Source organism: Dermacentor variabilis, chromosome 3 (assembly GCF_050947875.1).
Source record: "Dermacentor variabilis isolate Ectoservices chromosome 3, ASM5094787v1, whole genome shotgun sequence".
Lineage (NCBI taxonomy): Eukaryota > Metazoa > Arthropoda > Arachnida > Ixodida > Ixodidae > Dermacentor > Dermacentor variabilis.
This window is the reverse complement of record NC_134570.1, coordinates 146,364,086-146,380,832: the sequence shown is the minus strand read 5'-3', so window position 1 is coordinate 146,380,832 and position 16,747 is coordinate 146,364,086. Positions and strand designations below refer to the sequence as shown.

The following is a 16,747-nucleotide window of genomic DNA, read 5'->3' as shown; positions in this document are numbered from 1 at the left end:
CATTCATGTCAATCATGCAGTCTGATTAGCCAAGACTCTTTCGGCCACAAAGTCCACGACAACATGTGAGAATTTTCCATGCAGTAATGCACAGCTTGTACAGAGCAACAAATCGATATCAGTGAAAATCAAGGAAAAAACAATCCCCATCAAGAAGCTAAACAATGTAGGCGTGGCGATATAAAATGCTCTTTGTGACATAGAAATATGCTCCTTAATCTGTGCAGATGTGTTTTTATGCATCACATTTGTGGGGAAAATATGTATGCGCACTGATCTGTTTTGTTTCCTTACAAACCTCTCGCAGGACTGGAACCCATGGTGCCGTGAGATCCCCTGGGTGACATTCACATCGCATCACCTGCGGACCACCCCGGTGGGCAGCTCCCACCACGATGTGGGCCTCTTTTCGCGTGCCCTGGTCGAGGCAGTGACGCAGCTGGACGCTGCGCAGGCGCCACCTGCGTCACTGGTGCGCTGCACCCCGTGCCGCGTCCTGTACGAGCCTATTGTCGTGTGCAGCTACCTGGGCGTGGCCGCGGCCTTCCACAACACCACCCAACTGGGCTTCTTCAAGGCGCGTGGCAAGGTCAGCTTCTGAGCTCTGCGCTTTTGTTGCTCTGCCGTCTCCTGCTCTGGTCACAGTGCTGGCGGAGCAGCACAAGCACCATCCACGGAGGGAATGACCAGGTGGACATAGGCTGCCGAGTGAGTGAGCAGAACTATGTCTGTGTGCGGAATGCCACAGGGTGTGGAGCGGCCCAACAAAACTGAGCATCTGAGTTAGGCTTCGAGTGGCGGGCGGTTGACTGGAAAACTGTGCAGCGAAAGCAAACGGCTGGCTTGATGTAAGCTGTTGATGGTGAAACAGAAACTCCGCATTTAGGCAGTCGGAATGCAGGGAACTTGAGACAGAATTTGGAGTTACATTGGTGGCGGCAGTATGGAGGAACAAAGGAAGACCAGGTGGCATGACAGGTGCCACCCAGCGGTTTAGGCCCCAACACTTTTTGTTCACTACGTCGCGTACATGAGTTGACACGAGGCGATGATATGCGCATGTCATGTACACCTCCGGGGTTGCCAAGAATATGCGAGTAGGCAGGTGGGTGTGGTTGTGGTTGCCGGCCAGACGGGGTAGCACGGGGCTTCGATTACTTGTGGCTTTTGAATGCTGTCTTTTGTGGAGAGCATGGTATCAGACAGCGGGGACCATGAGAAAAAAAAAATACGCAAGAAGTGATGAGCGTTGTCTTGAAGTTAATTGGAACCATCATTCCACACAGAAAGGCGCTGTATGCATTTTAGCTGGACCCCTTGCCGACTGCTCTCAGCACTCATGTATGTTCAATTTAGCATGGGGACGTGTCAGGGGTGATCCACCACGTCCAGGAGATGTGGCAGCGATGCCCAAATGCAGCTTTAAGCAGTGTTTGTTTAAAATTCAGGGAGGCGATGGCAATCAGTAAAGCTGTGTTTTGCCGAGTGGGCAGAGGCTGTTCACATTACGAGCCTCTAGAATGTGTCTTTCTTGTTATTGCTTGGGTGGGAACTGCTGTGAACCATGCTTATGCTTTCCACTGTGAAGCGTTGTGGATTCCTTATCCTCATATTTGAGGTTTTGTGAATTTGGCTGGTGGGCTAGGGGAATGGTTTGTAACGCGACTGGTGGGGTTGTACAACAAGTGCAACACCAAAGTGTAAGTCGCATGGCTGTGCTCATTGTGGAGCCCTTGATTGATTTGCACTAGAGCTTTTGCTGTGCCATGTGCAAGTGTTTGAGACACCGTATTGTTTGCTATCTGGGCTGTGCCTGTGTGCAGGCTTTGTTGCCTGAAACATTCCGAATGAGAGCACACGACAAAGGCATGTTAAGTCATCGACTTAGTGGAAGAGCAGACAGGCATCTCATGCTGCATGTTGTCATATTGAAAAGGCTGCCCTCATGCCGCGGAGCAAGAAACATTTAGGAGAGGAAACTCTGCTGTTTGCGACAACCAGAAAAGGTCACAAGCCCGCGGAGCCGTTATCATGCTGGCGGCCTGTAAAGAAATTATGGCCGTTGAGAGCGCGCTGGAGCAGCCTGCCCGGGTGCTGCATTTTTTTTCTCGCTGCGGCTTCTACGACGCGCCACATGGCGCCGCCACTGTATACGGCCCCGTCGGCGCATACAACAATTGTGACCTTATCTGGTCGTCCGCGCTCGCTCGCGCTGATGGGAGTTTCACCTCCTAAATGTCTTACTCCTTGCCTCATGCTAATCCTAAGCCCTGAAGTTGTGTCCATGACAAGCACTGCAGTATGCATTGCAGCGGTGTGTGCAGACTGAGAGAGGCGGCTCATAAGCCAGGCTGCTATTGTTGCACTCTCTGGCTAATAGGTTATGTATGTGTAGAGAAACCATTTGTCTAAGATTTGCGCTTGCTTTTGAAATGCGTTCAATATGGTGGCACGGACACCACAGTGTTGATTCTTGGTCATTGTCGATGTGATGCCTGAAGTGGCAGTGCCTGATGATGTCAGCAGGGGCAGCCATCAGTGTCATGCCAGTGTTGTGGGTACGTATCGCGGTAGTCGTAATTCTAATTGTTCAGTTACATGCTAACTGTCTTTGTGAACATCTTGCATGGCAACACCCACAAGCATGTGCGCACGATAGAGGCTGTGAGAAAAGTGCATTTTTCTTTCGGTGTCACTGTGCAACCTGAATTTCAGAGGTGTATTGTGGTGACAGTACTTAAGTGTCAAGTTTGGTTGCCTGCTCATTTGCGGCTGTTGTAATCCACAAGCTTTCGTTGGTGTTATATGTCTATTAACTATCTGCTTGTAAGTTGTTTCTCCTGCTCTATTTAATGTCTCATTCCTGAACCTGCATGACTGTGAAACTGACGTTGACAGAAAGGCTTGCATTTCAAGCTCCACTTTGTTCTCGTGCCTTTTTCTTTGCTGCTCCAGCCTGTGTGCAGACGCAGTAGAATATGGGATTTGGCCTTTAGTGAAATGGCACTACTAATGGGTACATTTGACTGGTCACTTTTGAGCATTTCGTGGTGTGGTTTACATTCGGCTAGTTGAAGTCGAGCACTCAGAGCACATTCACGTAGTTCATTCAGAGCACCGTGCTCTATTTCAGAGTACTCGATGGTGCTCCCCCTTCCAGGAGAGGAGCACGATCAAAATATGACCAAGTGCTGATAATGTGGTGTCTCCGATAGCTCCCAGAGCTATCCGAGATAGCCATCAGAACTATCTCGCTCACTACAGCTCTTAGAACTACTATCTTGCTATTGCACTGCCCCCTTCAAGATGGGAGCACAACCAAAATAAGACAAAGTCAGATAACATGGCTTCTTGAATAGCTCTGGGAGCAGCTGAACGTTCATCCCGGGCATGCTTTCTCTGGCTCAAATGACAAAAGGCTGCTGTATTGCTGTAAATTGATTCGGAGCATGGTAAGAACCACTTGGCTATACCGTTAGTAGATGCGCTGCTGCTCCTGAAGTGCAGATGTAAACTGTTGCTTCTGAATGTCTCCTGTCACCAGTGCATTTGCTGTAATTGCCAGGAGGTGGTGTTTGTGCGTGCTCTCCGGTGCAACGACATCGGTGCTTGCAAGTTACATCGCCCTCCCAATGGGACGACCAGTTTTGGTACCCCTGTTGTCTCGAGGCGTACACCTCGTGTCTCGTCCCGTGTCTCCCCTGTGGTAACACAACGAGGCATGCCAGCTCTTTTCAACTCTTGAGAATTTAGGGTCCCTTTCTTGCTGTGATTGTTTTTTACATGTCCTTGATGCAGTTTACCCTTGACTTATGTGCCGTGGTAACCCTAAACCTTGTGCGTAATGTGGCAGTGTGTTTTAGCTGGGTGTGAAACCAGCACTCTAAAGAGCCTGGCAGTGCGAATTATGTGCACCACTCAGGACGGTGACAGAAAGTTGCGTTGTTCAGATCTTAAAAGTGCTCGGATTTGCCGCATTTTTCACCCACGTGATACTCATTTTTTTCTTCTTTATTTTTTATCGTTAAGGTAGTGCATACCGTAGTTGGCCGGTTACTTGGTGAGGCATTTATTAAAGGTCTTTAATAGAGCTGCAGTGTGCCAACCTATGATGAATTGATGATTTTGTTAATGTGAGAAAGAAGATATTCTCATGCCTAAGCACTGAAAAAAAATGAATGTATGGCAGTAATAACATTTCATAGCTTTTCTGGCCATCTGTAGGAAGCCTTACTGCAAGAAACGGAGCATCCTTACTTCAGCGGCCACCTTACCCCCTGGTTCTTTCACTTAGCAGAAAAGTTTGGAAAGCATTTTTGTGAAAGCTGTTGATGCTTGATACCTTGCCTAGGTGATAGGTCTGAGTCGCTCGTTCAGTTTTGTGTTGGAGAGATGTTAATATTTATGCGAGTGCTTTTCGTTTGCATGTGTTGCTGTCCATGCGCTTTGTGTCGGTACACCATACCGATTCTTTATTCATCAGGCTTTTACCACGCTAAGACGCTGCTAGTTTAGTCCATGTGCAATTTCTGCAGCCACAAATCAAAAAGTTATTGTGTTCTGTCGTCAATGGTAACAAGAGTGTTTTGTTGAGCAACGCATCGCTGCCTGTCTGTCTTGAGGGGCCATGGGCATATCATGTTGTTGCGTGTACACGTGAACATTTCTATTGTGATGGCTAAAATGGGGATGTGCATAATGGTTTCTCAGTGTATTCCTGAGCGAGTACGTTATGAGAATCGCTGTGTCGGTGTTGTGTAATAGCACATTCTCACCACCGTAATGATGGTTGTGTACATTCTCAAGTGTTTGATATTTGGGTAAATGTAAGACGTAATTTCCAGCACAGAGAGAATCCATTTCATTGTTGCATATTGATGTTGTTGAGAGTTTGTGACATAAGTGGCCTGAGTGATCATGGGAGCAGTACCACAAGCAGGGTAGTCACTTGGGCCAGTTGTTCGAGGTTCACTATTAAGAGCAATTGAAACATTGCGATACAACAAGAAAGACAAAGAGGTAGGAGGCACATGCGAATGCTGACTCGCAGCTGATGGTTTTATTTTCGAACATATGACATGTAGTGAGGGGTGATTCAAGTGTAACAGAAAGAGTAGGGATCATTGGAAAGGTATAGATAGTACCATGATACAGTTTTCACAAACGTGTCTGCAGAAGAACATGAGATTCGAAGTTTAGTGTGAGGTTTGGTTATTTGCCCATTGATTACATGGCGAGACCCGAGGAAGAAGTTTCCATTAGGGCGATCGGACTCGAGATCTTAATAAAAACTGTGCTGAAGCCAGATGTACCTGGAAAGTGTACCCGTTGGGTGCCGGACAATAAGTTTGCAGAAACATTGTTGCACTTCTCGCACAATGCAGAGTTACTGGCTTTTGTTTGAGTTTCTTTTATTCCCCATGTGGGCCTTGCGGCAAATCATCCTCTCAAAATAATAAAAACGAAACGTCTTGACAAGCCCACTACCAGCCCCTATTGCACGCAGCATTCGGCAATATATTCGAGTAACAATATAAAATTGTAGCAAAAAAGAAGTCTTCGTGATTAAAAAGCCAGCGATATTGTGGCGAAGCATTTTACTGCAAGAATGATTACACATCCCACCAATAGCTGCCAAAGGTGTCAGTAGTTTAAAAAGATATTTTTCTACACACTGCACCGCGTCATGGTACTACCCGCTGGCAACAAATGTAGCTGCACAGGCAATCAAACTTTCTTGCTGTTAGAAAAAGAATCTTGTCTTTGTAAGCATTTTTGTGAAAGCCGCATAATGCTACTATCGCCTGCACTTTTTGAGTTAAATATTTTCTTTCTTCTTTTGTGTTCCTCTTGAGTCACCCTGTGTGTTGTATGTTCAGGGATCGGCATCGTGGTGATCCAACCACAGGTTTTAGTTGTCTCACAATTTTTTTTTTTTCATTGTTGAACCCGATACAAGCACAAGCGCATGTGTTTAATGTGTTTGACGTATGTAATAACCTGTAAGCAGTATATGGGCACTAGTCAAATATGTATGTAGCTTTTTTCAGGAAAGCGTTCAGTTGTATTTCAGCAGTTGTGTTGGCGATCTCCTTTTGCGCCAACGTTACCGGCAGCCATGTGGCAACAAGAGGTTAGACGTGACAGCCTGATGGGCTGTCCTCACTGGCTTCAAAGCCTGCATATAGCAAATCTTGCTCTGTACGTGTGCTGTGCCGGAAGTTGGTGTTGTGAGCACTGCACAGCAAGGGCTTTTTCCCATCAATGCATTGAAACTGAGCAGAACGACATTGAAGTTTGTCTCCCTGCTTGCACTTTCAAGCTTTACTCAGTGCAGTGCCTGCCTGTGGTCAAGTAAATGATGTGTGCTTGTCTCTGTTACTTTATTAATACTGTTGCTCTGCTGCGTGTCAACCTTTTGGTGCCTCCAAATCTTTAAAATGAGCAAATGAACAGTACAGTTCACTGTTAGAGAGAACACCTAACCAGTAATAAAGCCATTAGCATGACTGTAACATTTATTTTCCTTTATCAGACAGTAGTGGCTGATATAGTAAGTTGGGTGTACATTTAGCCCTAAGAAAATTTGTTAGTGGGCATTAACGACACGTCTTAGGAATAATTAATGGCAGAATACTAACCATGCATTTTCTTGTATGTGACCCTTTGATTGAAATCGTAAGACAGAGTAAGATTTTCGACGAGAATGAAGAGAGGGGGAAGCTTTCATACGCTTTATCTGGAGTTTGACTAAGCAAACTTGTGAAAACTCTGTAATGTGCAGATGGCCTTTGTCAATGTGCAACAAGAAGGCCTTCCCTATTTGCCTAGTTTCATAGAACCAGAGAAAAGCAGTGACATTTCAACATGAGCTGTTCTAGCATGTTCAGCCAGTCGCTGTCATGGCACTTGCTTTTTTTACTCCAAACAAACAAAAAAAAGAAGGAAGCTCTGGCTTCTGTGTGAGTAGTGAGTGAGCATGTTGGCAGAGATTCTGCGGTCATATCTCTGTGGCTTTCAGAACCCTTTAATGTACATTGTTTTTGAGGTTTTCATTTCTAGAAAGGCCCAACATATTTTGGCTGTCAGCATAGCTTCCAATTTTTCTCAGTACCTGTATAATATTGTGTGATGTATGTGTTAGTATGAATCTCTACTGAAGTGAAATCCTATTGATTTTTGTTTCCCATGATGATATAACTATATTCCTTGGCTGCATTTACAAATTACAAAGCTACCTACCTACAGAGGCTTATTGCCTTTTGTTCTCATTGACGTTTGTAAATGGCTGCTCCTTGATGCTTGATGCTCTAACAGTTCTGTGATGTATGTATAGTACTTGCTTTGGTCGGATGCAGATGCTAGTTGCAGATTTGTATGCTTCTATTCTGGAAACATCAAATTGCTCGGCAATAGATGAAACATCTTTAGCTGGACATATATGTTGACACCATGAGATTGGTACGTGTGCTATCTAATATGCTAGCCTTCTGTAGCATATTTTGGCAACATGAAGCTGCCATTGAGGTAGGGCATGCTCATTGCGTGCAGCTGTTTGCATTTGAGAGAACTTCATACGACGAGCCCGTTTTCTTGTGATCTTGTTTTAAATGATCTGAATGAGATGCACTGTAATATTGCAGATTTGCTTCTGTTTATTGTTGACAAGTGTAGCGTCCATAAAAATGTTACAGCTTTAACTAGCAATGTTTCATCCCTTAAATATTTGTTATGAGCCTCTGTTATGTTTGAGAAACTGTGAGGAGGAAAAGCCTTTGTATGTTGAGCAAGTGATGACAACATTGTTTATTCCGTAGAGTTCCGTACAAAAATCGTTGGGTGGTAACCTTGCGGTGGTGTCTACAGTAGATACAAATGTGGCAGTTCAGACAGCACGGAAAGAATGTGTCATGCATACATGGATTTGCCTAACTTGATCCTTTTGTCTTAATATGACTTTGTGACTCTGGAAATGGATCGCTTTCAAGGAAACATTGCATTATAGATGTGGCAATTTGCAATGGTTGTGCATGCGTGCAGGAAATTATTGCCTTCATATCTTTTTTTTAAGATATGATGGCTCGGAAATTTAGGAATTTAGGAAATTTAGGAATTAACTCCAAATTAACAGCACCAGATTTCATTCTAAAATGTTTAGAGGGAAGCTCTATGGTTTGTTCCTGTGTGACGGTGTGTAGAATTTCTAGTTTAATGCTTAGGGAGGTTTTCACGCAAGCTGTAATGGTGCATTGCCCTGTCATGTTGTAGGCCAGCTATTTGCTGATATGCCATGGTGGTGCTGTGCCCGGTTAGTTTAAACTGGCACTTCTACTGTGTGGGGCATCAAAGACATTTAGTTCCTCTCTTTGTAGCTGGTTGCGAACGAAACACTTTATACAGCACTTATTCTGCTTTACAGAGGCTTTGCAGCCATGGAAGATGCTGCTGTGCACATTTTTGACTAAGAGTTTATCCTAATGCATGAGCTTATTGCAGGAGGCTGTCATTTTGGCAGTGGTGTTGTGTCACCTCACGCAGTCTCTGTTGAAAGTTTCAAAGCCACTTTGTGAGTGTGCAGTATGTGTCTCCGGATGCTAAATAATTTGACAGAAATGTCTGTCTGACTGCCGAGCAGCTGTGATCGTCGGTGTTTATTGGATGCGGTGGCCAGTGTTGCCTACCGAGCCTGGCAGGCCACCGAGCCTGGCGGGCCAATGAAGGTTATGCCCGAGGGGGCGTCACATGCTTGTTACAGTTGAGTAAATTAAATAGAAAGCTATAAAGACGTAAGACCTGTCTCCAAGCTGTCTTGTGGGGCTGCTGTTTACTCACCTGATGCACGGAAGCTCAGAAGGGCTCTCAGTGTTGACGCCAACAATGTACAGCACTACACATATATTTGTAATGTACATGCTGCATGCACTGTTTTGTTTCAATGTAGTCTTTTGCTTTTTAATTAGGGTCTACTTGTGTCGAGTGCTCAGCATAATGATATGTCTGCTCATGCATGAGGTGGCTTGGTAGCTTTTGGCAGACTGCCTTTTGCCTGTGCGTTGATTTGTTGGCTGAAGTCTGTTGTGTACATGGGTGATTGCATTTATACATACCTTGCAACCAGCATTTGGCTATATGTGTCATATCCGACAGTCCTTGCTGCTTTGCTCTTATTTTTGTCACCAGTGTGGTACAGCTGGAGGAATGTGCCAAGTTGAGCTTGATCTTTGCATCGCAGGAAATGCTGTTTACGTGACACACAAATGCATCTTATGAATCTTTGCTTATTGCGCCAGAGCATCTGTGTGATCTTAATGTTTCTTCTTTATTATTTCATTATTGATCATTTGCTGGCACGTGTGGCATTCTGTCTCCTGCAGACCAACACTGCTGTGGATCAGACCGGCATCAAGGAATAGCGATTTCAGATTCCACTGAGAATCAAGCGCGAATGGCTAGAAGAACACAGTACATTGTGCCCCTCTCAATTATTCACTGTCAAGTGTGCTTAAGTAAATTGTGATCGAGCTCGGTATGGACCAAATACTACTGCATATTCTTTTTCAAGCTTACATAACTTCAATCCTACCCAGCTAAGTCACGCTTCACCAATTGCAGTTGAAGTTCCAGTGCACACTTGAAGGCACCATCAACATACTCAGTTTCACTGATCTAGTGCTCATAAAAAAAATGAGAAATTAACTCAGAAATAACTTCTCGAAACTTATGCTAAATGCAATATAACAACATTTAAGATTGATTATTTTGCTTAGTATAACGCAGGAATTTCTAAATCTATGCTTGCTGTTGGCCGGGGAGCAGTGACTGCAATAATGAAATTCCCCCTTGCCTTTATACAACTAAATGTATAACTTTGCTTTGATAAAAGTTACCTTCTACATTGTTTTTGCTATATCAGGTGCATTTCTGAACTATTGTTCTGTGTTCTGGATGCATATGAACGCTGATAAACATCTGGAAAAACACTATACTGAACCGTGTACTTGTTTCAATCACATTTGAAAGTATGAGACACATTCACTTTGACATGGATAAAATTTACGAGTTAGATGGGGCTGAAAGTTTACACACAACAGCTACTGCACTCAGGAGCTGTATGCACTTAAAACGTAGCTGCGTCAGAACTGTTTTGAGTCACCATGTTTCTGCTGGCTGTAGCCACATTTATTTTCTGTTTTCACTTCACAAAAACTGAACATGTCAGTATAACTTCATTCAATTGCTGTGCCAATTACAGGTTTTTTGATGAACAAAAAACAAAGAGCAGTGCACGTTCAACTTTCAGGCTACGCGTTTTCTTTGCCTCTGTTTCTTTGCTGTAGGAGTAGAGACACTCTGTCCATTAGGCAGCACAAGTTTGTTTTTGTGCCCAGTGATAACAGGATGGACAGATCAGAAAGCACAACTGTTTGATTCTGAATGCCAGTACTCTCTGGATACAGAGCATTGCTCCTTTTGCTGGACTGTCATTCAAGAGTGCTTAAAATGGTTGCACAGACAAAATTCAAGTTGTATGCAACAAGATGTGATCGTTCTCAATCTGCTCCCTTGCTCCTGTTCCTTTGTGTGTGCGTTAATATGAAGGACTTACACAAGGGGAAATGCCGCAATGTTGACGTTATGTTGATTCCTACTGTTGTAGATCACATGTACTTCTATTTTTAGCATATTATGTACAATGCCCTATTGTCACTTATGGTCTGATGGCCCGATGGTCTACTGCCTTGTCAATGTGTGAAATTCCGATCGTTTTGGGCAAGTGAAACATGCAAATTATTGCACAGCCATTCCCTATCCTATTTCTCCAGCTAAATTGTACAGAAAATTCTGGAAGGAACACAGGAATTGTAACTATAAGATGCATAGTGTCAGTGTTTATATGTGTATTTCAATCAAACGAGAGCATACCTAATTGCGACTTTTTATGCCTTTTCAAGTTGTTTTGTTGTCTAGTCACCTCCTGTACAAAAGTGTTTTTTTTTTTCAAGCAACACAGTCTTTCAAACAAAAACCTGTTCAGTTGTCTCGGTAATACTAAATATTTGACAAAACAGTGGCATTTAATATTTTGGTTTTGCTATGCTGAGCATATTTTTTATCTAGAACGCTTCAGACTGTCCAGTCGTTTCACTTGGAGATGAAGACTGGTTAAATATTATGGCGTAATAACATAATAACATTTCTGGACACTCTTTGGCTTCAAGCACTTCATAGAAGTACAGTGATATAAGGCATCATTATTGCAATCGAAGTGCTTTACGTCATAAGAGCCACTCATAAATTTTCAGCATGAGAATCTCATCTAGCATCAAATTCTTATAAGGCTTCTGTGCTAAAAAAGAATGTTGCCGAGGTTATCGATAATTCTCTTGTAGTAGCTGTCTGTCATCAAAAGACGTTTGCCATTTTGTACATGCTTTTGCCTGCCTAAGCCACATGCATAATTTTGTTATGTACCACTACACTTTAGTATCATGTTTTAAAATTAGCTCTGTGTTGTTGTGCATTCAGTGTGTTGATAATTCATGAGATGTTATACATTGCAAATACATTGTCTAGGTTTATGAGATAACCTTTAGTTGAAACTAGAGAGGTTCCAGTTGCTGGCTCTGTGAAATGTACGGGCACCATTTGGAGGGCTCTTCTGCTCTCATTTTATTACGATGCATTTTGCTTCAGTGTGCCATGTCGTACTTGTTTGAAACCTTGGGCCAGAGCTGGAAAGATGCATGATGGATGAGATATTATTTCTGTAAACTGCCATTTTCTCGAGTTGCACTTGGGTGCCTGTGTGAATTTCCAAAGTACTATTAGGATATGTGTCAGTCTCATGTTCAGCATCTGGTTGAATATTTCAGTTTTGCACTGTTCTTTAAAATGGCGCTCGCATATTTTATAGAGACTAGTTTGTGGGCAGGCTTTGCATATAGTCTGTGTGTCTTTGTGTACATGCATACTCTCTGTATTAGACAAGTTACTATTTTTCTCGTGTTGATTTCTTCTTTTTTTCCGGTTTTTATTTCTGGGTATTGCATTCCTTTTTAATCAAATACCTTTATAGAGGGCAAGATTTTGAGAAATGTGCATTTTTAAAATATGTGCAATCTAGTCCACAATGATGTGATGAAGAGCTTCTATTCACGGAAGGCATAGCAGGGGCCACTTGATGCTTTGACTTAGCCACTGTGGAAGAATAGACAGGTGTCTCAACGGTGCCAGCTGTCTCCAAGGCGTGCTGACTGAGACTGTGTTCACGCTCCCCTTATCCTCCGGCAGGGGTGCTGCAGTGTTGAGGGCATCATTTTCTGCCGTCCGGTGTGATGTCCATCGCTCACATATTTTGCTGCAGAATGCCCTAATAACGAGCGATGTTGCTTCTCCTGTGGCTCTACTAGCTCTCGCCCATTCTTTATTTATTGGTGCTCATGGTGTTTGTGAAGACAAATTCAATGAATAGCTATTAACTACCTACTGAACCACCTGTTGAGTCTTGATTTAGTCATCCAGGATTGCGCAAAGTCTTGGGGGATTTCAGCAGTTTTTCTGCCTTCGCGTGTCGAGACGTGCAGGCGTTGTGTGTCAAGTGAAAATTCCCACACCGTTGCCGCGATTGTGCATCAGCGTGCAGGCAGTGATAGAGATGTGTTGTGCGGTCCATGCCGTGCGCGCATTTCTGTTTGGATGTACAAGAACCTTCAAAATTTTTCACTTGTGAGTATGGCTCTGCAAAGCAGTATATTGTTCCTCTCTCTACACACTGTTCTCATCATAAACAATTGCTGCAGCATTATTCTAGCTATCGTGTGCATTGTGCAGATATTAACATCTGCTGCGTTGGGAAATGTATGTGCAGATGTGTACTTGTGTTTTCTTTCTTTTTGCCCCAGTGTGCAATGTTAGCGTTCAGTAGAGGAGGTGGAGACTACTTGGTGTAAAACAAACTTGAATAGAGTGGCTTGGAATTTACTCTATTTTAGAATAGCTAATATTATAAGCAGCTTATTTGCACATTCGGCATGCATGCTAACCTCACACAAGTTGCTGCACCCAGCCTGGCAAGCCGCAGTTCCTCGCCTTCGGCAAAATGGAACAGTTGCTCTTTTATTCCTCAAGCGCATGCGTTCTGGACACTCTGTGCTATTAATAATTTGATAATGTATCTGACGGGGCAACTCTAAAGTCAGCAGGTGCTCTCACTTAAACATGGCGAACAGTTTTCTGGAAAAAAAAAAGGCATAAGCACAAGCTACATAACATTGAGTTCAATTCGGAGAGCCAGTTACTAGTTGTGATCATGAATAACTTAAAAATTGCCTTCCTGTGCATTGTTCTGCATGCTACCGTAAAGCTGTACCAGAAAGTTCTGAAACCAGGACCTGGTACCCCCAGGAATTCTTTAATTGTGGCTTCACAGCAATCATTTAAGCAAAAAAAGTAACACTCACATTCAAGGTGAAGAGAACTTAATACTGTGATTGTTTAAATGCACTATTTTCATTCTGTCGGAGCTCCTTCGCATTTTTATACATGATCATGGCGATCACGTCGTAGGATTCCATGCTTTCATGCTGGAGAATGATTCCCCCTGTGCTTTTGCGCCCCTACCGAGAGAGACAAAAACTATGAACAAGGAACAAACCGATTCACAAACATCGTTGAGACACCTGTCTATTCTTACACGGTGGATTTAGCTGAGCCAAGGTATGCTTGCGAGTATGAATGGGGTAGACTTAGTGCATGGGGAAGGAAGGCTCGGATAACTCTACACGATTAAAGTGTCGATAAGAAGGAAAGTTTATAAGATGTATAATGCTAGTTAATGAATACGGATCCTTTATGCCTCTTGTGGACATGTGGGCAGGACAGGGTCTTTTGCTTTCCAATACTCTGTTCTGTACACAGTAGGCAGTGCTATGACATAGGCTGGAGCTAGAGTGAATTTGCAACCGAAAATTTCTACACCACATATAAAAGCAAATGTGTAAGTATACAAGGAAGTTTAACTGTGAATTCATATGCTATAGTTTACAAAGAAATGAGTACACAGAAAACAATGCCCATCTGAATGTACTCAGAAACAGATGGAGTTTCACGTTAGTATGGCTGCACAGCATGCACAACTTCCATTGTCTAATGCAGGTGCTTGTGAGCAGTACATAGTGCATCATGTTCTGGAAACACAAAAATGCACAAACAATGTATGACCTGACGGATCATTAGCTGCAGGAGTTAAATACTATATGGAGGTATCTGTGACAGGTACCGCATATCAAATATACACGTCATGCATTGAGATCAAAGATATGAGAGCTTCTGTAGCTTCTGCAGGGCATTGCCTGCTAGGTATTTAACAGTGTAACCAAACTAGCATTGAACGATTGAGCCACAGTAGTTGCTAGGAGATGTAGGGCAACTGCTGAAAGTGCTTCTTTGCATACACTGTGCTCTTACTGATGTATTTCCTTACACTGTCCGGCTGCATTAACTGTGTGGTGGGCTTGGCAGAATCAATGTCACTGTCATGCGCTTCTTCTTCCATGTTTGCTTTCCCTGAATGCACCGGTTGGTGCTGTAGCATAGAGATGCATTTGATTGTTTGATGTTGTACAAGTGTCAGCCTACCATCCATAGCTTCCCGACGTGTTCGCAGATTAGTTGGCTTGCTAAGAATACTTGCTTGTGTCTGCCTTCTTTTGTGTTGGGCTCCGAGGTACACAAACCCAGGTGAATGCTAATGCCTTAAAGCTCACGATGCCCCGATGGCTGTTCAACTCCACAGCCTTTTCTTTCAGTGCCTGCATGGACGAATGCATTCCCGCAAATCCCAAATAGAGCACATATCTAAGTAATCAAATGATGTTATTTAAACCATTGTTGTTTCTTGTTCTGGTGTGGTTATATGAATCTCTCATTCTCGCGATAGCCTCTTATTTCTATTTCGAGAAAAATAAAAGTTATTTTGAGTGGACCTTGATGGATTTATGCTGCGCCGTGCACCTTATTGAGACTGAGCACCGAACTGTGCTTGTCACACTGGAAGCGGCACTAGAGACTCTGATGCCCTGGCTTGAATTATTAGCTCACCAGCTTGGACAGTGCCAGTACCCCTTGTTGCACACGGCAAAAAATGTTGAGTGCTTTCTGCAGGGTCCCTTCGGATGGATTTCCGGCATGGCGTAACCCAGCGTGAGCACTTCTATTGTACAGTGTTCAATGACTGCATTGTAAATAATGCAACGTGTCTTATATAGAGTCGAACCCAGACATGTTGAACTTGAAGGGGATCACAAAATAGTTTAATATGTCAATTCGATATATAAAATGAAAATTTCATTTAAAAATTTTCAAAGGTATTTTACAGCTGTTTGTTACACATAATAGTTTGTTATATCCAGGTTTGACTAGTTGCCTTGGAAAGTGGGTATGGCATGGTAAGCACTTTGGTCATGACTTGAGCAGAAACAGCTCAAAACAACGGGATGTGAGAAAGGGACAGAAGAATGCGCTGTCTAACAACCAGATGTTTATTCTTTCAAACAACATATAGTATAGGGGACCATCTCGCAAGAAAAACAGAAAATACAGAAAGGAAACATGCATAGAAGTAATAAGGAAGGGAATCACTCTGATGGAAATGATACCTCTTTTAGAAGGAGTGAAGTGGGAGGAAAGCTTACATTATGCAAGAAAAGGTGAGGCGTGCAGACAGGACACACGAGAAGTGGACAATACGAACATTCGTGTTCATGTTGTCCACTTCTCTTGTGTCCTGTCTGCACGCCTTACCTTTTTTGCATAATGAATCCTTACCAACTAGCTCAGCTTTCTGTCGTTCTAAGGAAAGCTTACACATGCATTGTCACCCTTTTGAACCTGGAAGGCTTCACATGCTATGTATTGCCCTACTAGATTTCCCCACCCTATTAGATCCGCCAGTGCCATTGCTACTATTGTGCGTGCAATGATTTACTATGATGAGCAATATGACGGGGAACAGAGGAACGCATAGAAAACACCCTCAGACCCAGCTATGGGTGATACACAGTGGCCGCCGTTGGAAACAAAGTGGAAAGGGGGACGCTGTTCTAACAACTGTTCGAACACCCGCCGTGCGTCTGCGAAGTGCAGAACTTGGCATCGCCAGCAGACAGTGATAACACTATTACATATTGCGTCACTGGTAACTTTTTGCGCCGAATCGTTACAAAAAGTAGCACTGTTCCTTACTCCGATATTGATTTATGGTAAATCTTGTACATCAGGAAAAAATGGGCCGTAAGGGTGAGTTCAAAATAAGTTTATAGGTGCTTACTGAATATTAAAAAGATATTGAAGCAAATGAAATAAGGCAATAACATCATCACAGCTTGTCCTTGTCCTTTGTTTTGTTCGTTGGTGGCCTAATAACGCGTCATGCCACCGTTGACTTGAACGACGGCCTCCATTCTTTGGGGCAGAGACGCGTAGAGAGCCTCAATGAATGCAGTATTACGCTGAAGCCGCTTCCACTCGCTTTCTATTGCTTCCCATAGTTGGTCGAAGTTCGCCAATTCTAGTGAGCTCTTCGAAAAGTTTTCATACGGCCCCAAACGTGCTCTATAATGTTCATGTCGGCACCCTTCGCACATCACCGAAGTTTCATTACCCCTCGCTCTTCCAAAAGGTGCACCACGTCCTTCAATGTGTGAACGGGAGACAAGTCCTGCTGGAAAAAATAACACCGATTTGAGTG

General features: G+C 43.4%; 1 protein-coding gene across 2 annotated transcripts in view; it reads left to right on the top strand.

Moving 5' to 3' along the window:
* LOC142576376 (tumor protein p63-regulated gene 1-like protein) overlaps positions 1-14,983 on the top strand; it is a 45,416-nt gene extending 30,433 nt beyond the window's left edge. For both annotated transcript variants that reach the window (XM_075686481.1, XM_075686482.1), the window contains one exon: positions 308-14,983. In XM_075686481.1, coding sequence (XP_075542596.1) covers positions 308-601 — 294 coding nt within the window. In that variant the 3' untranslated portion in view covers positions 602-14,983. The remainder of the gene's footprint in view (positions 1-307) is intronic.
* Positions 14,984-16,747: the final 1,764 nt, after the last annotated feature.